This window comes from Fukomys damarensis, unplaced genomic scaffold, assembly GCF_012274545.1.
Source record: "Fukomys damarensis isolate Sample0158 unplaced genomic scaffold, DMR_v1.0_HiC HiC_scaffold_6, whole genome shotgun sequence".
NCBI classification, from domain to species: Eukaryota; Metazoa; Chordata; class Mammalia; order Rodentia; family Bathyergidae; genus Fukomys; species Fukomys damarensis.
Genome location: NW_022900918.1, coordinates 26,848,940 through 26,875,646, shown reverse-complemented (window position 1 = coordinate 26,875,646; position 26,707 = coordinate 26,848,940). Strand labels below are relative to the sequence as shown.

The following is a 26,707-nucleotide window of genomic DNA, read 5'->3' as shown; positions in this document are numbered from 1 at the left end:
TATTAATGTATCTCCTGCAAAACTGAGTCATTACATATTAATGTAAAAAGTTACACTCTTAATTTCGGTGCTTTTCAGTTCAGTTTAACAATTAGCATTCAATCATTATGCTTAGCTTGTTAATCTTCACTCACAGTAGCAAATTAATATAAAAAATTCCAGTCAGGTATTCAGGTGAAACTATGAGATTTATTTATATAATTAATACTTGTAATTGTTGAAGAAAAGTAAACATCAAATTTACTCTGTATTTTAACTTAGTTTTGGTTTTTGTATATAAACATATTTATGTTCATTTTGGTTTGAGGATAATATTCTTGACTAAAATTAATTTCAATATTTTTAATTCATCAAAACATCTGGTTTTCAGTATTAAGGTATGTCTCAGAGACATGTAGATTATATTCATTCATATATTTCAGAACATATTAATTGTTTCACATTTGGAGGTACTGTGGGAAAGACTAAAGTAGTTGTTGTCAAGCTTTATTGGAAAGAATGGTTATTTATTATTCTTGTTAAATATGAATTTCTGAGCTCTTCTACTAGAAATAATGTTTTGTATTGTTTTTGAGTAGAACTCATCTGCATTTTAAATAAGAACAGATAATCTCTAAGCCGGTTATATAATCCATGATCAGAAATAGTCTTGTTTGTGTCTACAAAGATAAAAAGACATTGTCTGGCTTGCCCTCAAAGATCTTACAACCTATTATGGTTAGTATATCTCATACACACATTATACTATTGAATGAGCCACAGGAAGTAATTCATAAAGATTTTAATGTTAGGGGTGAGAATAAAATTATAATTTAGAAATATATGTCTGGAAAACTTATAGGATGTTGAAGAACTTGATCAGTATTGTACAGAGTTAATTCAACTATTTTAAGTCTACGAGAACCCAGCATTAATAAATGAAGAAATAGTCCATAGACTTGAACTTTCTTTTCAAGAGCAGGCAGTATTTCATATCTTCTATCTTAGTCCTCCTTGCTTTCTACCCTATATTTATTTATGAATTAATTGCCTTGCCTCTCTTTTCCCCAGTCCTATTGAGTTGGCTCCATGAAAATCTTAATAGTCCCAGGAGTCAGTCCTCAGAGGTACAATTTTACATTCTAGCCTCATGTATAGAGCTTGGCACAAGGCCAAATTAAATCAATGACTCCATGGTTTCAGGGCTGTTCCCTGAGGGTAGCTTTCCCCCAGAAGACAGCTATTTTGCCTATTCTCCATTCAATTTCTCCAAGCATGAATGAGTTATTTCATCTAATTTTCTATGTGATTATTTTCCTCTGGAATTTGAGAGAAAACGCTAAAACAGATGTTAGCCTCACAGTAAAATATACATCCACAGCAAATTGTAATAGTCTGATTCCTCTGAAAGCCAGCAGGAAGATATTATTGGTTTTCAAGTAATAAATATGTTCATTTTTAACTTTACACAGTTAACACCAGCAGTATCAGACAGAGTCCAGTTAAAAACAAAAACAGAAATAATTCAAGAGATAATTTAATACAGGAATTGGTATAAGGACGTTTAAAAGTAAATGGAATAGGGCCGGGGATTTAGCTCAGTCGTTCTGGCAGCCTGTATTGCAAGAGCAAGGACCTGAGTTTGATCCCCAGTAGCAGAAAAAAAAATAGTAAATGGAATAAAAAAGGATGTTGAGGAACATGGATTTAATAACTACAAATAGCATCTTTCATTTCTAAGGTTGAAGAAAGGGAAGGGACAGGATAAGCAGATCCTAGGGTGCTGGAAAGGAAGTAAACACCGAAGCGGGACAGTGGGAGCACAGCTCTTCTTCAGTGATGTTCAGGCCTGTAGGTGACACCACCTTGGTGGCACTAAATTGACCGATGGAGGCAAAGTTAGCCAGCATTGTTGGCACTGTCACCCTCGAGGAGCATAACTTATCTGCTAATCTAAGAGGTAAAACTATGTGCAGGCAGTGGTGATCTCCGTTCCACATGTAATGCTGACAAAAACCAGAAACAAGAAGGAACTGCTTGACTTTCTCCTTTCTTTCTATCTCCTTTCAGGAACTTTTTAGGAGAAAAAAAAATAATGGTGTACTAGCCGCCAGAAGCATTTGTGAAATATAATTTATACATCTCATGCAATTTGGAAAGTTTACTGAAGAATTTAGGAAAGTTATTTGCATAACTGTAAGAAACCCATAGCAGGGTAGGCTTGGCATTGCCACAAATCAGGTAAATAACAAGGGCAAGAGCTATAGAACATTTTTGATTTGAAAAGTATGTTGCTTATCAAAGCTAGAACGATTCATTGTCACAATTCATGTCCCCGAGAAAATTTAATTTGGTCAAAAGCATCTCCATACCTTCAGAAGAACTGCAATTCGTGTGTGAAATGACAAAAGATTCAAAGCTATTGTTCAACGATTCATAAGTGGTACTGAATTGGTTTTTTTCTCTGCAAAGTTTCAGCTCTCTGGCTGATAACATTACACGATAGCTTAAGTTCCCACATCTTAGCAAAGAACCAGATTGTCGATTTAAAAGTAGTATTTCAACGTGAGCAAGAGCAGTGCGATAAGGACAGTTCAGGCAAGAGACACTGAAGCCCTAAACTTAGAAAATGAAGGTGGAAGTAGGAAAGAGAGCAAATACTGAGGGAAGAGAATGCCCTTACAGTAAAGGCAGCACACTTGATACAGCGGGAAGTAGACGGTCAGAGTATACCTCTGGATATTGGCTTCGGAAGATGGCAAGGAGTCACATATTAACTTAAAAAAAGGAAAACTAAAAGTTGTTAAGATTCATTGTAGACTTGTCAAATGGATCTGGAGCTAACTGCTAAGTATCACTGAACTTTGCACCTTGTATCTTAAATAAATGGACTTTGCTTTGGAGTTCTTTGCAATTGAGTAAATCATTGCTACACTATTTCTTACAATATAAGACGCAAGCCACCATGTATTTCAATTATATGTATTCTGCAATGCAAAGATCTCTGGTTATTTTTCTAGCCTTTTCTCTCATTATCCCATCGGGAATGCCCAGGAAGAATGCACCCATTCTGCTTCCTTGACAACACAGATATTGGACACATTTGTGCCTTTGTAAAGGCTCTTTAATGAATTTTGCCCCCACTTTCTATCTATCCACGATCCCTTCTGAAAACCTAGCCTGAGGGTAATTTTCAGGATTGTTCTTGGAACAATCTCCAGTGAACCGATTGTATTCTACCATTTATTGCTCTTCTACAACTCATATTTTTCCATTTTCTATACTTTCATAGTTCAACATTTATTTATACATCAGTGTCTCTTTCTAGATTTAGAGTATCTTAAAATCATAAAGGTAATATATTCATGCTTAGGAGACGTGCCAGAAACTCACAGCTCATACACTACAAAAGTAATATTTGTTAGAAACACAATAAGATACTTCAGAGAAATCTAGTATCAAAATATAAAAATGGGGCAGAAAAACCAACCCACACAATAAGAAACACAAAAATGGTGAATAAATAAAAATTGATAATCAAGTTCGCCAGTCATCAGTGAAATGTACGTGACTGAGACAACCTTACAATGTTCTACAACTTGACTAAACTATAAACACCTTCACTTCTTCAAAACTATTATTAGCCCCTGAGCTTCCTTTATTGGAGCATGTACTTAGAGAGATGTTAACGTAAATTCTTTTTCTGCCTCTTCGGTGTATAAATCTACGAGTTTCTTTACAATCCACAACTCTCTTTTTAAGGACCAAAGAGCCATCCCTATCAAATGTAAGCATCAAGAGGGTTCCCCATCCCCAATGTCTTTCTCTTTTTTTGTATTGGCGATTGAACTCAGGACCTTGTGCTTGTGAGGCAGGTGGCCCATCCCCAATTTCTATGGCAGGGTAGGAGCCTCATCTTCATACATACCTGGTAGCAGACAGAGTTGAAAACTTAATAGTAGCGATCAACTTTACCATTAATGCCACCCCAATATTATTCCACTAGGTCACCAGAATGCTTAGAACTCTCCTGTATTTGATTCACTGAAATTGAATTCAGTTTCTAGCCCCAATTGCAATAGTCTTGAATAATGGCTTTTTTGCCTATTTAATTCTGTCTGGTATATTTTTCTCCCAACACACTTGAAGCTATTTATTTTTATTCAGATAGGGAGTTTGGCAAACATTAAAAAGTCTGTAGATATACAATTATGGTAGAAATGCAAAATTAGGTTTTCTTCACTGCTGGTGCAAATATTAATTGATACAATTTCCTTGAACGCAAATTTTATAAGCTGAAATAATGCATACATATATGCATTGAAAGAGTTATTTATGGGATTATTTGTTTTTACTAAGTTAGGGAATGGAAGATAATATATTGTGATATACTCCTACATCAGACACGACAAACTGTACTTCATTGGCTAAAACATAATTGGGGGTGTATAACTTTTAAAACACTGTTAATATCAAGCAAATATGAGTTGGAATTAAGCACTCGGAGAAAGATAACAGATCTAGGAAAGAAGATATAGATAAATGTAAGGGTGAGAGACAGACATATCAAAAGATAAATTGCCATTTTTCTTTTTTTACTAATAGTAGGGATTGAACCCAGGGTCTTCCCACAAAATTACATCTCATCTGCAGTCTTCTTTTTTGGTATCGGGGATCGAACTCGGGCCCTTGGGCTTGCGAGGCAGGCGGCAAAACCATTGAGCTAAATCCCTGGCCCCAGTCTGTTTTATTTTTAATTTTTTTCCAGGCTAAACTTGAATTTGTAATCCTTGTGCTTCAGCCTTACAATCTCCTGGGATTATAAGAATGCACCACCAGCCCCAGCTTCTTTCTGATTTTATTGACTGATTGGTTGTTTATGGTACTGGGGATTGAACGCACTGAGCTACATTCTCAGCCCCATTTATTATTATTATTAATAATTATTATTATTTTGAGATATGATCTCAGTAGATTACCAAGGCTGATCTCAAGCTGCAGCCTCCCTACCTGTCTATCACCTATATTAACTTTGGACGACAACAATACAGCATGAAACTCAGTGGCTTTAAAAAGGTATCAGAAAAAAATCTCTTTCTAAAAATTTTGAAAACACCAAAATGTACAGCAGAAAGTAATCATAAGAAAATAGCATACTATGCTATGATTCCTGCAAAAGTAAAAGTGCACCAGAAAAGTATGTTAAAAAATAGACTGAACCTTTAACATACCATTTCAACATGAGCTATAAGAAGACAGTAAGAATACAAGACATTAAATAACATGTCAGAAAATTTTAGAAAAGTTAAAATCCCAAGAGTAGGAAAATAATAAAAATTCACTTAAAATTAAACATGACCCACAAGAAATGAAAAATCAAATAAAGCTCACCAATAACATTTTAAAGGGAAATAGAAAGATAAAAGGAACCAAATTTTAGCAGTCAGAAAGAATTCAAGAAATGCATAAAAAGGATTTTAGGCAATGATGATGCTAACTAAATTCAGCAAATTGTAATAGATATTCCTATAGAAGTTAAGATAGCAAATTATTTTAAACTATTACTTTAACAAAAGCATCCTAGAAAAATATGTGAAATTATGTATTACACTATACACTGTACAACTGAGAATAGCATCTCAAAAATACCAGTATGAAAGCATATTCTATCAAAATTACTTTAAAGAAAACTGAAAATATCTTTGTATACTGCAAGGGGGAAGATTAATGTGACTTACAAAGAGAAGCTAAGTAGATTATCATGAATTATTTTTTGCCAGCAACAATTTCTGCCAGAATAAAATGCAGAGTTTAGTAAAGAAAGAAAACATAAGCCAACATCCTTATAGCCAGAAAAATAAACTTTCATGTAGAAAGGCTGTGAAAGTTTATCACTATGCAAAAATGAAAAATGCTTTTACCATGAAACTAAAGAATATATTAGACAGATATTGAGACAATAACTAGGAGTGAGCGTTAAATATGTAATAAGAAAGATAAATGTGAGTAAAATGGCAGGTATGATAGGTGACCTATCTCTGTATCTATCTCTCTTATAACCATAAAAATGGAGAAAGAATATAAATGGTTAATTCAAAAATCTTTAACTGATATTTCAGTAATCTCAATATGCCATGGTAGTTGTAATAGTACTATTCTTAATCTGATAAGGTGGCATATTTAATGTGCAACAAGCAAATGAGTAGCTATGGACTATTTATTTCTATTACACCTGGAAGGACCATCCATAGTGTTCAGATTGTGGTCATGAAATCCATTTCCCTTTAAAACAAATCAAAGGAAATGTAAACAAGGCTGATTCTAAGTCTGTGACTGGAAATGCACGCATATAAAAAAATCAGTCACTTTCTGAGAAAGGCAAGGTTGGAATCAACTCATTGTCTTGAAAATTGCTCCAATAAAAAGAAAACTTCAAGGTGTGGTCCTGTTTTCCTTTAAAACATAACTAAAAGAGGTAAGTGTATTAATTTATTTTCTATGTTAATATCCAAATATCCAAAGCTGGGAAACATAGAAAGGAGATTTATTTGGCTCACAGTTTGGGAGCTTACAGGCACAGTATTCATATCAGCCCAGTCCTGGTAAAGGCTTCGTGGTACACGACAACACAAATTCACAGGCACTTGGGCGGAAGACAGGAAGCCAGAGAGCTGTTCAGAGATCAACTTCCGGCTTCCATAACAACTTATTCCTGCAAGAGCTAACTCAGAGGTCCCACACTAACTAACATCGGTTCCTTCCAAGGACAGGAGCACCTTCTAGGCCTCACCAATTAGTGTCCCTCCACCTCCCAGCATCGCCACAGTATATATAAGAAATTTTGAGAGGCTCTTGGGATAGAGTGTATCTTCTTTACTTCTTTTAATTAATTATACTAACTGAATATTTAGTTTTTCATCAATAATTGGTATGAAAATCACTTTTCACATAGAGGTAAATAAGTTATTAAGGAAAAATGAGAACCAAGACCTGTCATGTAAAGGTACAAAATCCCAATCATGAATGTAACTGTACTGAATACCTAAAATGTACCAATAAATTCAATGAGGGGGAAAAAAGAAGTTATTTAGGAGTCAAAGATATACTTGTTTGTACATGACACATTATATGAACGACTTCTGAGGAAAAATATTGAAATTTCAAGAACCACTCTGTTCATCTATAACAGAATGATGTAGAAAATGGTTTCCTGTCTGGCTTTGTTGACAGTTATAGAACAGGAGAAGAATCTTGAGAAAATTTATTTGATGATATTTTCTTGAAGTTTAATTTTTGTTATTTCCTTCATTAATCATATAATCACATTTAGCATTATGGAATTTAAAAAGATCCTAGCTCCTTTTTTTATGTCCTCTGGTATGGCACAGATTCAGCTGTGAGACATTACAGAAGAGCTGGTTGATCCAAGATGTAAGCTAGGAGGCTTCCGTAAGCTGTAATTAATGAGTCCTCCCTTTTCACCTCAGTGATTTAACATCAGTCTAAGCCAATGAAATGAAAATCATCACTTAGGCATTCAAAGCCAAACTCTTTCATTAAAACTCAGTTCTATTATTTAAATCCATGACTACAATATATAACTTTTTAAGAGGATGAAAGATGATTTTATGTGATTCATTAGGTATCCACATTTCATTACACACAATCTTGCTAACAAAACAGCAAACAGCTAGGATGAGTCTCACTTATTTATAAACCAAAATGAAAATGTATAATCAGAATAATATTCATAGTGATCACATATTAATTAAAATATATTTATCTTAGGTTTCAGGTCTCTTTAGTATAATTTTCATCAGTTCTGTACAAACTGAACTCACTGGTAATTTCAAAGGATTTACAGTTTTAAACATTGAGCATGATCAGAAAATACAAATTTTTCTATGGTTTTAACGTTTAAGGTTTTATCTGATCCTTCAGTATTAGCCACTCACAAAATGTAGATCAAAGCACAGTTATTATTCAAGACTACATCTGACGTGTTATAAAAATTCTAATCCATATAACCCTATAAAGATAATTAGTTTTATAAATGGAAACAGTAAATATGTGACAAACTAGTAACTTTGGGTACATTTCTCTTAATTTTGGAATAATCTAAGAATAAGCTAATGGTCAACGCTTTGTGAAGTAAGCTTGATCCATTTTATCTTAATCAAACTTGTTGATACTTAATTTGCAAAAAATACACATACTTTCAATATACATACCTGGAACTATTTTGATGGTATACAAATCTTAAGATACATTGTCCGACACTATGTTAGAATGAAAAATTCATCAACTACACAATGGAAATTATATAAAATAAGTCTTACAATGTGAATAAATAGTTTTAAGAGTCCTGGAAAGAAAAATACAGTTGTATCTTTTGAGCTTTCCCTACCTCCATGCCTAGTTGAGATTTTGAAACAAAGGTGACTAACAAAGAACCCTTGTGATTTTCCTCTGTGGACAGAGTACAATATTGTCTTGCAAGGCCATTCTTAGTGCCATGATGTAGATTAATATTTTAGAGGCTAATGTAAGGTTATTAAATGAGCAATCTAAACGGCAATATAAAAATATTTCTCGTTATTTTACAGTATAAAAGATCAACCAAAAATTCTGTCTAGATCTAGCAACTTAAAATTCCAATGTTATTATCTTACAATAGGAAGAAAATGGCTAAAAGGAAAGTGGGAAGGGGAGGGGAAAGGAAATAAGGGAAAAGAAAATATGTGAAAGCAGGAAAAAATGGAAACAAAGTCTTTGTAAATAGGGAAGGGTGAAGGGGGTGGAGGGAAGGCAGGGATATGGAGAAAAAGCAAGAACCAAGACCTGTCATGGAAAGGTACAAGATTCCAATGATAAATGGAACTGTATTGTCTGCTTCAAATGTGCCAATAACCTTAATGGGGAAAAATAAGTAAAATTAATTTTATGCAGTCAAATGCTTTCTGTTTTTGTAAGCCTGTCTCGAGATATCAATATGGGGAATGATTTACAAACTTGATATTGTTATCAGTGCCAGCATTCCTCACTATTATCACGAAGTAAGAAGGCTGTGGAACAAGGGATAATTGTAAAGATAAATGAAAAAGGGCCTGGGAAGCGAATTGGCAGTTCCTCAATTATTTACAATTTGGGATGATGGATCGTGACATCCCGGTAAGTAAGATGAGAACAGACAGATAGAGAGTCCTGAAAAGAGATATTGCATGGATGGCTGGGCAGCCCTCTGGGAGGACCCAGGGATGACACTGCGGCAGCGATACTCTGAACGGCCCACTCTGTCTGAACACGCGTCATGGCTGCGCCGTGGCACTCACACCGCTACCGGGGAAAATGCCATTGGCACAAATAATGTAGGCTTTGATGATGCTACTTACAGGTTTTCCAAGAAAGTACAACTCTCTTGAAACTACTAACCACTACACAATATTTTATAAGCAATACTATAACAGAGCTTAGTTATAAATAATATAGAGCTTGTGTCAACAAATCTGAAGACAAAGAATTATTTTATGAATTCTGTGTATGTAAAGCACCTTGCCATAAAATTCATTTTCCCTGAGATTATTACCTCAAGTCGCCTTCTGAAAGTGAATTTGCTCATGGGTGATTTTTATTTATTTATTTATTTTTGGTACTGGGGATCCAGTTCAGGACCTTGCACTCTGTGAGGCAGGCAGTGACACCACTCAGCTAAATCCCCAGCCCAGGCAATACATTTCTTAAGAAGAGATATTATGATATGAAACATGATATTGCAGGAAAATTTTAAGCAATGCTATTACAGATTTTCAGAATTATACATGAATAGTTTTCCTATCGTCTGTCCTTAGTAGATTCTGGTTTGGATGTCATCATTTGGAGCTGTTAGGATTGTTTAAAAAAAAAACTTCAGCTCAGGATTTATCTCAGTGGTTCCACCACCTGCCTTGCAAGCTCAAGGACCTGAGTTCGATTCCAGATACCAAAACAAGAAACAAAATATTCAAAATATTAAATAATTTGACAGCATTGCTGATGAAAACAACAAAATAACACCTAAAAGATATAGAAGTAGTTGATAGTAAAATTTTGCATAATGAAATGAAATATATACACTCCTGCACTGTGTGCAATAAAATGAACAGAAACTGAAAGAAAATACAATTGCAGGTGTACTTAGGAAAATATGAATTATTACACATTTGTATAAATGAATCAGAACATTGAATTTACAGAATATAACATTCAAACTTTAATCTTTTCAGGGTAATAAATTGCCTGTGTTCTATTTCTACTTATATTGTATCTTATAAAGAATAAACATAAATAGAAGGAAGAAATAATGGTATGTAACAAGCTCTTAACACAAATCCCAACTTAGTGAATTCTGTAGAGTATAATATTTTTAAATCATTAAGACCATCCAAAAGTATGCTTAATTCACTTTACCAATGTATCAAACTTGCCAAAAAGGCAAAATATTATAGTGATTTTCAAAAATAGAAATGTGACCTGCACTTTGATACTTTTCTTATCCCTCTTCATTTCAGCATGCTATCCACAGTGGTTTCCTAACCACTTATTAAAAATTGAAAGGCAGTAGCTATAAACTCTTAGAAACACAATAAGCTGCCCACTTAGAGCAAGGAGATGTGGACTTTTTTTTTCATGTTTGCCTGGAGTTGCTGAAAATCACCTATATCTTAATCTACTCAATTCTGATGGGTGGTTGTAGCATACCTGTCCATTTCAGCAGTAATTGAAACCAAGGTTTTGAAGTTAAAATAAAAAATTTCATCCTTGCCACAGTGACAAGTATAGTTTTGTGAGAAAAATGTAGTTGAATATCCTTCACTCTCTTTAGTTCCTCATGAAACAAACCAAGAGAGTTGTCTATGACAAGTCCTTGAGCTTATAAGTAATTTCAAAAAGTGAAAAATCTCATAAAGGTGACAATTTTATATTAAACACAATGCATATTATAAATCAAATTTCAACTGTATAATAATTTTTTGCAATAATTTTCATGCTATGCCACCATTTAAATGACAATTAAATTATAGTATGGAACAGTACACTAGATATGATAAAAATAAAGATTACTGAATTCAATATTATAATAATAATAGATATGTGTCATAATTCCTTAGTACAGTAGAAGATATCTAACTCAGTAAGAGTAATTTTGACCTAATAAAAAACTTTTATTTTCATTTTTTTTCTACTGTTTTTTCCCTAAATCTCCAAAGAAAAAATCTGGTAAGCTACATTAATGTTAGTTACAAGGACACATATCCTTATCCCCATCTACAAGAGTAGAAAGTATTTAATTTGTAGGAGGAATGCTGTAGCCCTTTTTCCAACTGTTACTCAAGTATACTAACTCCTGCTTATTTACCCTCCTTGTTAAACAAAATTCATTACTATATCTAATTGGAAAACATGTTTCTATATGCTATTTGTTTTTCGTTCATTTTATTTAGGTATGTATTTATGTATTTTTGTAGTATTAGTGGGGGTTGAAACCTGAGGCACTCCTGTCACTGAGCTATAGCCCCAAAACTTTCCTAAAAATATTTAGAGAAAGAATCTCACTAAGTTGCTCAGGCTTGCGTTGGATGTTCAGTCCCCCTGCCTCAGCCTTCCTAACAGCCAGGATTACCAGCAGGCACCATCACACCTCTATTGGCTTCTATACCACTAACCAACATATTCAACTCATAAAACCAGATCTCAAAAAGCATGGGAAACTGATGCTTGAAGCATTTCTAGTGTTCTTAACTCACTACCAGAGAACTAAAAAGTAAATGAATTTTTATTTCACCAGAGGGTATGGCTAACAGGTCCAAAGTACCCCTGTGTGGCTTAGAGGGTGCCAGGCCAACTTCCAAGAAGAGTTGTATATGTCCTGATTACTGTGACCTCAACCTTTGACAGGATCAGAGCTAAATGAAGGGTTAAATGCCAGGTGCTTCGGGTACATTAACTCTAACATTTCTTTCCCAGTTGATCACTTTGTCTTACGTGCACACACAAATACATGTACATAACCATGGAAGAAATAGAGCCCATAGTTTTCACATTTGATCTTAGCCAAAAGGCTGAGAAGCAATAGAGCCTATAGCTTTCAACTTGTGTGACCAGAAAGAAAAGCCATTGGTTCTTTCTGTTTTTTCTTTTTGCTATGTGCAAATGATCAAAATATCAGCAATGCCCAAAATGATTTCAAATCCATGCAATTAAAACATAGCGAATGTTTGATGAGATTTTTGGAAAGTGCAAATCCATGAGTTAAAACCCAGGACTTTTCACCATAATTAACCACATATTTACCGATTTCTTTGCAATTTCACTGTAATGCACATTCAAGAACTTAAAAAGTTTTACATAGTGACATGGTACTTTAAAATTGCACAGTTTGATTAGCTAGTAGTACTTGTTTGTCCTGGTTTTACATTACTTAGCAATACATACTAATATCCATTATGTCCTAAGAATTAGCCCAGGTTTATACTTTCATAATTCTCAGAACTGGTGATACTTCACTGATTTCTCATGAGAAGATGTCATTTTTGGGTTTTTTTTTCTGTCATTCATTTAAAATAAACAAAACTTCCAAGAATGCATGCCCTCCACTAACTAAAATTTCATTTTCAATTTCCCTTGTGTGCTTCTCAATTCATTGACATTTCTCTCCATTTATCATAATAATTACACCAAATCATATCTCAAAGCAAATACTTCCAAAGAGTATAAAAGTCATGCACTCACAGTGTGTGATTTTCACAGTCCGCTTGGCCTCTCCACTGCCTGATCCCTCACAGCCATCTTCATCGTCACAGTCTCCACTGACCTGCTCCACCACGCCGCCACCGCTGCCCAGCGCAAGAAGCTCCCACTTGTCAGGCTTGGGCGACCTTCCCTGCAGCAGCTAGATGTGGACACCAAGAAATGTTTCTGATAGCTAATTCAAATCTTCTAAGAACTCTACTCAGAAATTTATGCTAGAAAATACAATGATTCTGTTTTGTATCCACTGCATTAATGCATATACTTAACCCAATCAAAACTTTAAAATATCAAAAACAACTGAAATAATAATAAACAACAGGCAAAGTTTTGTATTCATAAAGAGTTACAATCTTCATATTAACCCTGTAACTAGGCTTTGCAAAGCAAATAAAATCAGGCCTTTTGGCTTATAGTAGCTTGGAAATCTTGTTTCTTATTAAGCAATATTGGTTTGTTTTGTAAACCAATAGTTCAGAATTCCTCAAAAATATCTTTCCAGAAAAGAATTCTATCAAAAGAATCAAGAATTTTGGACATATACATTTATAGCTTCATTGAATCTATGTCAGGTTAATATATAGTCCAGTACACATGATACATAACAGTATTGGAACAAATCATGTAAGTCCTACTTGCATTTCTACAAATCATAATAGAAACTTAGCTAACTTCTTGGTCTTGTTTCTCAATTATTTCATTCACATTTATGTGTAAAATAGAATAGCCATTTGTCCCACATAGCATAGGGATGCTGGCAATATTTTAATAGTATTGGAAATAGGTGAACTTCTTTCCTAAAAGTTGATGTTATGAATAATAAAATATTTTACTGAAAGCTAAAGCTGAATAAAATAATCCGAATTGTGACATAAACTCCTCTAAGGCAGTTTTGGAGAACACATGACCAAGCATAATGACTGCAGGGCACTGCCATATTATGAATGAAATATATGCCCGTTGCCTACTTAGCAGATATTCAAATTCTCATGGTGCTTTATGAAATATTTAAGGTTGACACTTCTGCAACTTTCCAAAAAATAGTTTCAATTTACAGATGGTCATTAAACACATAACCCAAAGATAGCATTTCCTATTGAAAAACATAGAGTGAAACAACCTCAGTACACCTAAGAAAAATATGTTTAATATTTTAAGAATACTTGAATTAAATAACTGGATGTGGACATTCATAAACTTCAAGATTCACATATTCTGAAATACTACAATGTTTTTCAAAATTTAATTTAGACAACACCTAAATGCTAAAGCAATTTGACAAAGATTTAAAATTTTTATTTTTCTTCACCAGCATTTCTCACACATGCTCACAGGTGTTAAACTTAGAAGAAAGGTTCTTCTGAGGTTATATGAATTTAATATACATATGTTTAAAAAATGCTTGTTCACTGTGTTTGACACAATGATGTGTATAGTTACTTCTTGGAAAGCGGCAACAGGTCTGCGATGATGAGGAAACACCTATATGTACCAAAAACATAAAAATTCTAATCTGAAAAAGGAAGAGTAAAAACAAATGGCTTTATTTCATACTTTTTATTAGTTATTTTGAAATATGCCATTTATCAAGTATTTAAAATCACCATAAATGTCTGAGACTCCAAAGTCTGACGTACTTAGATATGAATCCTAATTTTTTTTTAGTACCAGGGATCGGACTCTGGTCCTTGCGCTTGCAATGCAGGCAGCTGAGCCATTTAGCTAAATCCCCGGCCCATGAATCCTAATTCTGACACACACTAACTGGGAGACAGAAGACTGAGCTAAATTACTGAACAAGTGGATTCCTTCGCAACTAAAGTAAAGAAAGTAACTTATGTATTTCATTGTTCATGTTCTGAGAAAAACAAATGTGCTTTACAAAAACTTAATGTGCCAGGGAATTAAAATTTAATACATTTTGATTATTAATTTCCACTTTATTAAATATTCTATTAAAGTATTTTAAACACTCAGAACACATTAATCAAAAGAGTTATTTCATAAACAGTCCTATTACATGACTTACATTAAAATTTTTCAAAGTATAATCTGACAAGTACAGCAATTTTAAACTCTGTGGTGCGGTGTTGTTCACCTTTTGACTCTAACATCCTTTTCCAATACTTGCCCATATCAACTTTATCATCCCTTTATTTCCCTAAGAATTCCTGCAGCATTTTCCTGGGCTCTTTGCCAGGGCACAGATGGAATCTCAGGAACAACACTGACAACGTGTGAACCATGAAGACCCAACCCAAAGAATTTGAACTCAAATAGGCAAACAGAAAGATAGTCCACATGAAATGAAGCTATTTCAAGAAATCCGTTTTAGTTTAGTCGTTGAATATATTCACTATAGCGACTTGTAAAAAAATAGAGAATATTTTAGAAACACCTGTTTTCTACATTTCAACATCACTTGAGTGACATTGTTCTACAAATCCAAAGTACACATACTCCAGTTGTTAAAAAACAGGACTATAAAACTATTTTGTAATATAATTCAGAGTATCTGCGCTGAGCAGATCTGAACAAAGGACCTCAAGACTTTCCACTCTAAACTGTAAACGTAATATACTTTACTATTATCTTACCCAGCAAAAGGTATTTTGTAAATGTAACTAATGTCATTACTAGGTGATGTGAGGTTTACTGAAAGTAAGATTGGGTGGGATTAAAAGAATCACAACTATTCCTTTAAAAAGAACGTTTTCTGCATCATCAGAATCAAGGCATTCAAAGCAAAAGGGCTTCATGGAGTTGGGTACAGGGGATCAAACTGCCACTCTTGAAGGTGTAAGCTGGCTGGGTCTATGACAAAGAGTTAGGCTACCAGTGATCTTTAGGCTCTAAGTACAACGATATCTGCCTTCCTTCCAGCAAGGAACCGGGGCCCTCCTAGAAGAACCTGCAACTTGTGTCAAGTGTGGCTGACGGCATGATTTCAGCCTGGAGCAACTGTGAGCAACGAGCCCACCCAGATATCTGATCTATAAAACTGCAAGGTAGTAAATGGTTGTTGTCTCAAGCTGATAGATGTGTGGTCTTGCTATGCAGCAAGAGAAAAATAATAAGCTCTCTAACTCCCAGTTGGACCACATTTATGTCTTGAAAATTTGATTTGATATCTTTTGATTCTATCACACATTCTTCAGAACAAGAGGTCAAAATATTCATAAGACATCAGCCTATGTGTAAGACGGCACCTTGGAAACAAGCTCTCACATTTCAGCTCCGTGCTAGTTTTAATTCACTGTGCCTCTTTATAAACCCTTTCACTGTTTTTCTTGAGCAAGATATACAATTGTTGCTCCCTCTGATTAATTCATCCAAACACAGAGTCTGCCAAAACAACGTATACACCAGGAAAAGAAGAACTTGTGTAATTATTTCAATGCTAAATTTGTTAAGACATCATGAGATTAATACAAGTAAACTTTGGCCTTTACAGTTACAAGAGGCGCTCATAGTGGTGGCCATTAGCTTCCAGACATGTATTAGGACAGTGAACTGCTCAAGTCTATAGACATTTCTTTTTGGAAGACTGTACATCTAGCTTCCCCACTGACTCATGTTTCAAAGTCTCCAACAATCCCCTCTCTGGTAGAGTCAATAGTTCCCTCTCCTTTGCAAGAAAACTCTGCTTTATACATTTTATTTACTAAATTCATGGTTATCATAGTCAAGAAATATAATTCATATTTAGATTTTCATTCTCATAAGTGAAATATAGCTTGGCAAAATTTCCCAGTGAATTTCAAGTCACCAAAACCAATGGGCTTTTCATAGAAAGATTTTTATTCTTACTCTCTTTCTGTTCGGTAGTAAACTATTCTGACCTCTCTCTGGGTTATTCATCTTTCTTCTCTCCCACTTCATAAAACATAATAAATGTGTTTCAGTGAAGAGCATAAGTCCTCTTCATCTTAGCCTCTTTCAGGGAGTCAATCTGTTGTAAGAGTGTACCTATCCTCTCACCTGTGCACAAATTACACTCTGTTCTCTATCTGCAGCCCTTCTTGTATTCCTTAGTTCATCTGTAAGTGGCAATTGGAGTGGAGGATCAACTCTCCCACTTTCTGAAGTTCTTTGTCTCAAGTACTCCTCTGTCACTACAACCTGTCTTAGCAAATCTCCTACTGCAAGGGGCATTAGCCTGTCCTAATCACTGCCACCATATTATTTCCTCCAAATCAGTACTTTCCCCATGTCATTTATCAGCTATTATGTTCTTTGAGATGATTTAGTAAAAAACTACTGCTTCCCAAGATGTATCTTCAGGGGGAGAAATACCCAGAGGAGTCACGGGAAAAGTGGTTCATACGGTAAACAGGAAATGCACAGTATGGCCTCTTCTTGATTTTCTTAAAATTTCATAGAAAATCTCACAGGAAACAATCTTGTCTAGTTGGGATCCAACTCACATTTTCTAACTATACATAAGCAAACTTCCTGTCTCCCTCATTCAATACATACTATGAGACGTTTGGAAATGAGGCTTAGAGTAATGTTCAGTGATAATCTACTAGTCAAGTTCCCATTTAAAATATTGTTTCGATTTTTATGTTATATCTAAACAGTTCCTCAGCCCCCAAATTCTGCTACAGAGCAGAATTCTTACAGATGATATGATTTTATACATCTACAATTCCATTTGTTCTTGTTTTGTAGTCTCCTAACTTTCAACTATTGTTTTTCCTCTCGCTGAAAACACCATGTCTTCTTCTGTTATATGTGGTTTTAAGTTCAAATTCAAATATTTATTTTTCTATCCCAAATATATTCTAAGATCATTTTAATTCCATATCATTGATTGGAACTTAATCAACTTTCTTAAACAAATGTCACATCTTTTAGATTAAAGTAAGTTTCTCAGAGTTGAGACCAGGATTTAATTAATCTTCTAGCACTTCCCATCATGACTAGAATGCTTATCACAAGGTAGATGCTAAATATACATATGTTAATGAATTTATTTGAGGTTTGGAAATAATTTGTTGAGCCCATTCTGTCTTTAATGCCCTCTATATCCACTTCTGTACAGTGTTTTCACTTTTACTGAAAAGATCAGAGGGCAAGGTTTTAAATAACTTTGGATTCACACTTATTGATCATCAGATTGATAGATTCTCTTATTCATTCAGTGGCATGAAGTGAGTACTATCATAGTTTAGATCTAAAATGTTCCCTAAAGACTTACGTATTCAGAGCTGGGGCTGTGAGAAAGTAATTGGATTGTGGGGGTTCTAATTTCATCAATGGTTGAACACATCAGTGAGAATGTAATTTGATGACTTTTAAAAGAGATAATGTAATTTAGGAGGTCAGGTGTAGCTGAGGGACTTGGATCATACAGCTAAGACCTGGGAACTTTACATTGTCCTTGGTCCCTCTCTCTCTATCCCCTTCCGGGCTGCAATGAGGTGAGAATATTTCTTCCACTGTGCTTTCCACCATGTTCTGCCACACCCCAAACCCAGAGTAATGGAACCAACTGACCATGGTCTGAAACCCCTGAAGCCATGAGCCAAAGTGAACCTGTCCTCCTTCAAGCTGTTTACCTCAGGATTTTTTCACATGGAAGCAAAGCTGACAAAAACAAGTACATTCTGCATAACAGGAATTTTGAAGGCTAAATATCTGTGTCAAAGGAGAAGAAACATCTTTGTTTTTAAAAAATACTCATGATATATTTTAGTTCAAAGATGAATATGCAATAAGATAAAATGAAAGTAAATGAAATAATCTGAAAATTGGAAAAAAGAAGAAATCCTCTGAAGTCTTAGTTTTGTGATCATGATAATTGTATTTTTGGTAATTCTTGATAAGAAATAATTTTAAACAGTCTTATTCCTTACCACTTGGAGACTTAAGTTGTTTAAAGAAAAATTTTGACAAAATATTTCTTATCTTTTCTACTTTTTTTTTTGGTGTTTTGTTTTGTTTTGTTTTATGAGACTGGGTTTCACTACATAGTTCATGTTAGTTTTGAACTCATTTTATGGCTCAGGCTGGCCTTAAACCCAAGGTGATCCTCCTGTCTCAGGCTCCAAATTCTGGGATTACAGGTGTGCGCCACCACACCAACCAAAATATTTCTTCATAATGTGGAATATAGCAATATTTTCAAATATTGACTTGTGCAAAAAGTTACTTTTTTTTCTCAAGTTGGAAGGGGCCTTAGCTTCATGATTTGGGTCATGGATAATGAACACCTCCCCTGTTCTTCCAACGGGGATTGGCTCCTTCCATTCCTCTCCCCTTCTCATCTCAAAACATTCACATACTTGCTGGTGTGGTATAGTTCAAACCCATCCCACGAAAGACTCCTGTTTCCGGAGGTGCAGTTTTTCGAGTGTGATTAAGTTTTGGGGAAGCAGCGCTGCACAGACGAATGTGCTGTCAGAAGGTCACGCCTGGTTGGAGGAAGCAGCTCACTGAAGTCTCGCCTTGGCAGGGTGCTTGTCTCCCCCAGCTCTCCCCTCTCTCTGCGTCTGCTCCCCTGAGGTGAGCAGCTCTGCTCGCTCATGTCCTTTCACCTTATCTCTGCTCCAGCACGGGACTAAAAGCAATGGAGTCAGCTGACTGTGGGTTGGAACTTCCGTAACTGCAAGTCAAGATAATCTTTTCTGCTTTAAGGTATGTCTGTCCAGTATCTTGTTCCACAAATAAAAATCTCATTACTATACCCACCCACCCACTGCTCCGTTGGCTTCACCTCCCTGGAAAGCATTCTTTCCTATCCTACTCTTAAGCCACTTTTGGAGGAAAAAACACACACACATATTTTCCACCAAAGAAAAAAATCACACCAATAAATATTTAATTAAAAATTTTTCACAAATGATACATAAACATAGCCATATGACTACACACATTCACGTCATACACTATAACAAGTCACTTTACATTTACCACATACAAAAGCAGATGTTCCATATGATCATACGTTATAAAAATCCAAGTAAATTTAACATTATTTCTCTGGGCCTGTGTTTCCTGCACACGTAATATGAGAGAGGAATACCTATTTAGAAGTTTTGGGAGTATTGTTTATGTTACATTATGTAGACTCTTAGCGTATTCTCAGTGCCTAGTGATGGGTAGTCTATTTTATCACTATTACCATTATAACCAGTAGGAACGGATATTGCTGCCCCAATCGAACCAAACTGGAGTAAAAATCCCTAGCTTCAGTCCACACTCTGAATCCTATCCAAATAAAAAGTGATGGCATTTTAAAATTTTAACCTATCTCCTATCATGGAGGGTAGAAAGTCAATCATTACATACATATTTATAGAACAATTAGAAGAGAGGAAAGGACATGATTTTGAGTATCAGCCACACATTAATTGTATGCCTTAGGCGAATCACTTAAGCCTATTAAAACTAATTTTATTCTATCGAATAATAATGCATGGGAAAGCACTTTATGCACTATAAAGCACCACACTCATTTATGTTTACGGAGCTCTGTGCAGGACAATGCGTCCATAAAATTGAGAAGCCAACAGAGGACAGAGTAAAAAAAAAAAGAAAGAACCTATACAACAACCTCTCAGAATGTTTCCTTTCCTCAATACCATGCAGTTTGTGAAAGCAGCTGATTAGCTGAAAATAGTCAGTTTTGATGACTGATGCTTCCTGCTTATGTTTAATTGGTTTAGGAAGCTCATTAGAGATTGCTATCTTGGAGGATGAGTTTGGTGGATGGAATAGCTGATGACTCTAAAGCAAATGTACTTCTTTCAGCTGGTGAATTAATTTCTCAATAGACTCAATTTGGTTTTACTAACTGTCTAGCAAAATCCCATAGTTGCAGTAGCCTTTCAAACACTTGCACTGAAATCTGGCTATAGATAGCTTATGTACACAACATGTTTGCTGTGAAAGAGAAATATTCATCACATTCAGAAATCTCCAAATATTGTTTTAAAACACTGTGGATAATGATATGTCTCTAAAAGATTTCCCCTTCCTCTTACAGCCATTTACCCAGATATACAAGAAGTACATTTTTAGAAAGTATTAGTCATAATATGTGTCACCCTAGTCATCTATTCAAATGTAAATGCGGCAAAATCTGCAATTGTGTAATTCCATATCAATAATGAGAATATGTAGGAAAAAATTTAAGATGTTGACAGAAAGATTTTAACCCAGAAAACTGAAGATGTAGAAAACTGCACTTTTCTCTTCATCATTGCTAAAAGATATTTAAAGAACGCATTTTAAGTAGGGACTTCAGAAAAAAAAAACCCTCTTTGAGTATATACGCATGCAAACATGTACATACATAGGAATTGAATTTTGTTATAACGGGATTGGCGTTTGCATTTTCCTGTTGTTGAAGTGAAACCTATAAAGCAATGTATAATGAAACAAGGAAAAAACACAGAATCTGCTAACATTTTAAAATTAGAAATCTGATTTGGAACATCTCATGATCTATTTTTAAGTTGATAGCATATTTCAGACGAAGCACGTGGCCCTCCTTCCGTATCACGCTCTCATTACTTTGTTTGCAACATAACTTGCTTTTTCCCATCTTGCAGTTCTGCTTCTAGCTACGCATCGCACAATTCCACTCCATTTTCACTTCCCTCATTAGCATTCACAAAATCCTCTTTTACAATTTTTCTTTTACCAAATCTCCCACAATTGCTCTTAGAAATTTTGAAAATATTGCAGCCTTAAGGCCAAATATCACCTAGAAAGCCAAACAGGTTTTACAATATGTCATGTTATGTTAAGTTGGCCAGACACAGGAGTCATTTCTGCAGGATTTTTTTGTTGTGGTTGTTAGTGCTTGCTTTAAGTTGGAGCTTTCTGATCAGACTTTCTTGCACCGGTAATTTGAAAGGTCATCGCTCTGTTGGCATTTAACTCATGCAGTGTAGTCTGGCAATTTTTTAAAAGTCTTGTGAGTTTGTAAATAGAATTCTGAAGTTAGAAAAGATTTACTAAATTCACTTTCTGGGCTCTAATACTTCACTTCAGATATTTACTCTTTTCCCATAAGAAAATTCTGTACCTTTCCCTGCCCTATGCCTGCCTGTTTTTTTATTTCCACCTCAAAGGGTGACCAGTTCCATCTTCTGAGCCATCCCACCAAAAAATGGATGGAGAAAGTTTAGTATGAATTCGTGTCCTAGGCCAAACTCAAGTTATCCCTGGAGGGGGAAAACTAAGAGCTAATGAGTAAACACAGAAATACAACAGAAATAGAGGAGAAAACCACCTCAGATAGAACTAGGAAAAAAAAAAATTGTGGGACCACACCGTATAGGGCAAATTTTATCAATTCTCAAATGGTTATTGTGTCATTATATTATCATCATATCTTTATGGAGCCACTCCAAGAATATGAAAAGGATTGCTGAAAAAGCAAGCAAATTTTCTTACAAGGCAAATCCAAAGTTAATGTTAGAGCCTATGTTAAAACATCCATGCCAAGTTGGCCAGAAATTTACAAAAGATCAAGGACAGAAGCGAATGAAGAAACAGACATTTTGTGAGTGAGCATTAGGTCATGACCCTGGAGCAGAGAATAGGAGAAGGAAAGATAAATGGAGGATATTAGTGAAATAATTATCTGTAACATGTTACATGATATCAGTAATAGATGTGCAATACAAGTTTCTTAAACATGTTATTGTGCCAAATATGATATACAACCATTATACTTCCTAAAATTAAAAAGGTTGGATTTATTTTCTTCATGCTACTGTTTGACTTCCAAGCTACTTTACTAATTTCTAAATAATCACAGCATATTCATCAAACATATTCACTTACATACAAGTCACATACACAAATGATATAAACCACATGTGCTTACATTTCCGCACAAATATAATTGGGTAGAAATCATTATACATGAGAACTTGTAGCTGAGTAGGCTGGTCTATGATGGAAATTGTATGGCATTCAAAGAAGAAAGAATAATGAAATCCTAAATAATTTTATTATTTTGTATTTCTTAGGTAAAGATTAAGTTCATCTTACTTACAGTGTGCTGCATCATCAAGGGGTTATTTTAATTAGCATAACAAAAGCCCATATCTTCTTTACTAGATTTTCACATACATAGGGAATATTTAAATATCTGCAAAGGGAGTACTGATGACTAACATAATAGTTTTAGTTTTTATCATATGTCCTTTACCATATATTTTCTCCAAATGTACAGTTACTTGTGGCTTGCAGTACCTTAGGAAAATGGCTGTGCCTTTTTTGGTTATCATGGCAAGCAGAGGGACTAGTCATTTAGTTCTGAGAAATGCCAGGCCCTTCGGCTACTCATCCCATACCACCCTCCTGACATTAAGGGACTCAAAAATGCATAGCCTAAACAAGGAGAAAACAGATCCAAACATCTACTGAACCTGAGGCAAACAAGCAACTATATTTGAGAACATGGATGGGTTGCTGGAAAGTGAATTCTAGACACCACCATCTAGTGGAACTCATTTCTATTAACTACACGCTAAAAACTGAATCAAAATGTTCATTACCAAGAATCTTATCTACTTAATGATGTAAGTAGTATTAATTCTTATATGTATTGCATTAGGAAAAGAATTGGCAACACTAACAGCTAAGAGCTCCACTGATGCAAAGATCAGGCTTCTTTTATTTTTTTAAGACAGGGTCTCACTGTGTAGTTGAGACTGACCTGGAACTCACTGTGTAGCCCAGGGGTCTCGAACTTTTTTTTAAGACAGGGTCTCACTGTGTAGTTGAGACTGACCTGGAACTCACTGTGTAGCCCAGGCTGGTCTCGAACTCACAGCGATCCTCCTGCCTCAGCCTCCTGAGTGCTGGGATTACAGGCTTGCGCCACCACACCGGGCCCGATCAGGTATTTTTAACACAAAATATGGAAGCCAAAATCACCTGCCATTTAGATATTTCACTTGCCATTTCTTTTTACTGTGCCAACATATTGCGTGTATTTCTAACAGTATTACAAGATTTATGTCACTTGGCTGTATGTGGTGTTATCATTGTCCTTTTCTCTCCATGAGACTGATTTCATTGAATGACAAGGGAAAAGAAGAAAAACAGAATTGGAAGGCAAGAGAAAGGAAGACTTTAATCATTATACATTGCTATGTGAAGGGTCCCAGCAGGTTAAAACATTATTTAATTCATTAAAGTTTCTGTTTCCTTTCTGAAAAACCTATAAAGGATTGCAAATTCACTTAAAATATGACTTTGGCAACCAGGGCAGATTTCATCCTTTGGCCAGCTGTGCAGAATTCATTCTCAAATCCTATTTTAGAAAGGAAAGATTCCCCTAAAGTTTCCCAGTCAATTAGAGGTTCATTTCCAAAAGAAGCTCATTTTGATCCCATTTATAGTGTAACGCCCTGGTGTATGCCAGATGGTGACAAGCATTATAGCTTCACAAATGTCATTCTGCTTTTCACCTTTGCAATGAAATTCCCTTAATCTACCTTTCTTTAACTAGACTATAAAATGTGGACAAAAATATGCCAAATGAAGAGGATATTTTGTTCAAAATATTCTAGAAATCACTTGAGAACACTGTATTAAATTTGAGTTCTTATTTTGGGAGGGGTTGGTTAGTATCTGACTAGACTTTTAGTTCAAATTCTCCCACTAGCCAGATGTGACATTAAACAAATCATTTAATTTTGCTGCAACTAAATGCTTTATCTGAGAAAAAATGAAGAGGTCAAAATCTCCAAATGCATCTTATACACCAAAATTTTCAAAATATTTATATTTAAGCCATTTTAATATTTGGTTTAGAAATTGGCATTATAACCTCAAGGATTATGTGAGGGCTCTATGATTTTTATTTAAGTTCTTTTTATCCCTCTTGTTAATATTTGGATTTTTAAAGTCAAATAAAATTTTTTTTTACAAATTGAATTATATTTTTCTTAAAATACATGCTGAAGGCCCAATCCCTAACACTTCAGAAAGTGACCATATTTCAAAATATGGTCTTCATAAATGTAATCAAGATAACATGAGGTCAGTAGGATGGGACCTAATCCAACATGACTAGTGTCCTTATAAAAATGTGTAACTGAGCGCAGTAATCATTCTTTTTGATTGCTATATTGTTTTTTTGGTTTTTGGTGTTTTTGGTGTCAGGGATCAAATTCAGGTCCTTGCACTTGCAAGGCAGGCAGTGGCACCACTAAGCTAAGTCCCTGGCCTTTGATTGCTGTATTGTGTTGCATTGCCTTAGTAAAACAAATTCCTGCAGTGGACACATTTTCTGAATTCAGGATGTGGATATAAAAAACAATGTTGCTGTGAAAATCTTGCAAATGACTTTTGTTTTTTTTCATGGAAATGCAGTGTAAATCATATTTATTCTTTACATTTTGGGAAGAATTTTCCAGATAATCTATCTGCTTAGAATTATGTTTTTTAAGTGTGAGAGATGTTCAAATTATCAATATGGTTCCTACAATTGACACAGAGCTTACTCTGATTTCTAAATCTTCTTATTGTGGCAACAAGTGTCTACCACAGTAGGATACACAAATAATTTGAACAAATAATTTTCTACTATAAGTGGAAGGACCAGAGTTCAATCCCCGGTACAATTAAATAAAATAAAATTTTTAAAAAGACAAAAAATTTTTTCTAGTGTGTTTCATTCTTCTACCTGGGAAAATTTTTCCTCAGCTGGTAAAACTTTAATATTCTTGCAGTTTTAATCTTTTTTATTTTTTAATTTAGTTTATTGGCATATTTTAGGTATATACTACAGTTACATTCATCATTGGGATCTTGTACATCTATGTGACTTGGTTCTTATTTTTCCCCTTTCCCCAGCCCTCCCTTCACCTCCTCCACCCTTCCCTGTTTACAAAGACATTGTTTCCATGTTTTTCCTTTTCACATATTTTTTATTTTCCCCTTTTACCTTTCCCCTACCCCTCCCACTTCCTCTACACTTTTAGACCTTTTCTTCCTATTACATAATATCAATTATACATTTTGGTCCTTATTTACACTTTTAGATTTTCTTCACACCAGAGAACCTATTTGGTATTTACTCGTATTAATTTCACTTAAGAGTATGACCTCAGTGGGCATCATAGAGCTATTAATATCTCTTGTTTCTCATTCTTTATGGCTTAGTAGTACTCCATTGTATAGAAAAAATCACACCTTCTTTATCCAGGCTCCAGCTGATGAGCATTTGGGCTGTTTCCAAATTCTGGCTATTACAAACTATGCCCCTATAAACATGGGTGAGCTGTGGTATGATTCTTTTAATTCTTTTGGGAACATACCAGGAAGGGGAATAGCTGGGTCAAATGAGACTTCTAGTCCTAATTGTTTGAGGTATCTCCATATTGATTTAAACAGTGGTTGCACCAGTCTGCACTCCCACCAACAATGAAGAAGGGTTCCTATCTCCCCACAACCCCACTAGCATTTGTTATTGGTTGATTTCTCTTTTTTTTTTTTTTTTTCCTTGCTGGGGATTGAACTCGGGCCCTTGCACTTGCAAGGTAGGCCACTGAACCGCTAAGCTAAATCCCTGGCCCTGGTTGATTTCTTGATAGCAGCTATTCTTTCTGGGGTCTATTCAAACATTGAAAGAATAATATTTGTTCAAATACATTTTATGACCCGCACTTTTATGTATATTTTCATTAACTTTAGAATTTTCCCCTCAATAATTTAAAATGCAATTTTATTATCTTTAGTGTTTATAGATTTTGTTCAAATATTTTTTCTTATGTGTCCTTTTCTTTCATTTTGTTTTGTCAGCAGATTGATTTGATGTAGTTTCTTTGTATTGTGTTATTTAGGTTTTGTTAAGTTTCTTCAAAGTTGATCAATATCCTTTATCAGTTTTACAAAATACTTGACCAATTTCTCTTTAACTATTTCTTCTGCATTGTTATTTCTTACTTTTCTCCCTTGATGTCCA

General features: G+C 34.8%; 1 protein-coding gene across 5 annotated transcripts in view; it reads right to left on the bottom strand.

The window, feature by feature from the left end:
• Positions 1-26,707, bottom strand: part of Gpc5 (glypican 5) — a 1,306,099-nt gene that overhangs the window by 667,728 nt on the left and 611,664 nt on the right. For all 5 annotated transcript variants that reach the window (XM_010630566.2, XM_033760931.1, XM_010630577.2 and 2 more), the window contains exon 7: positions 12,748-12,907. In XM_010630566.2, coding sequence (XP_010628868.1) covers positions 12,748-12,907 — 160 coding nt within the window. The remainder of the gene's footprint in view (positions 1-12,747; positions 12,908-26,707) is intronic.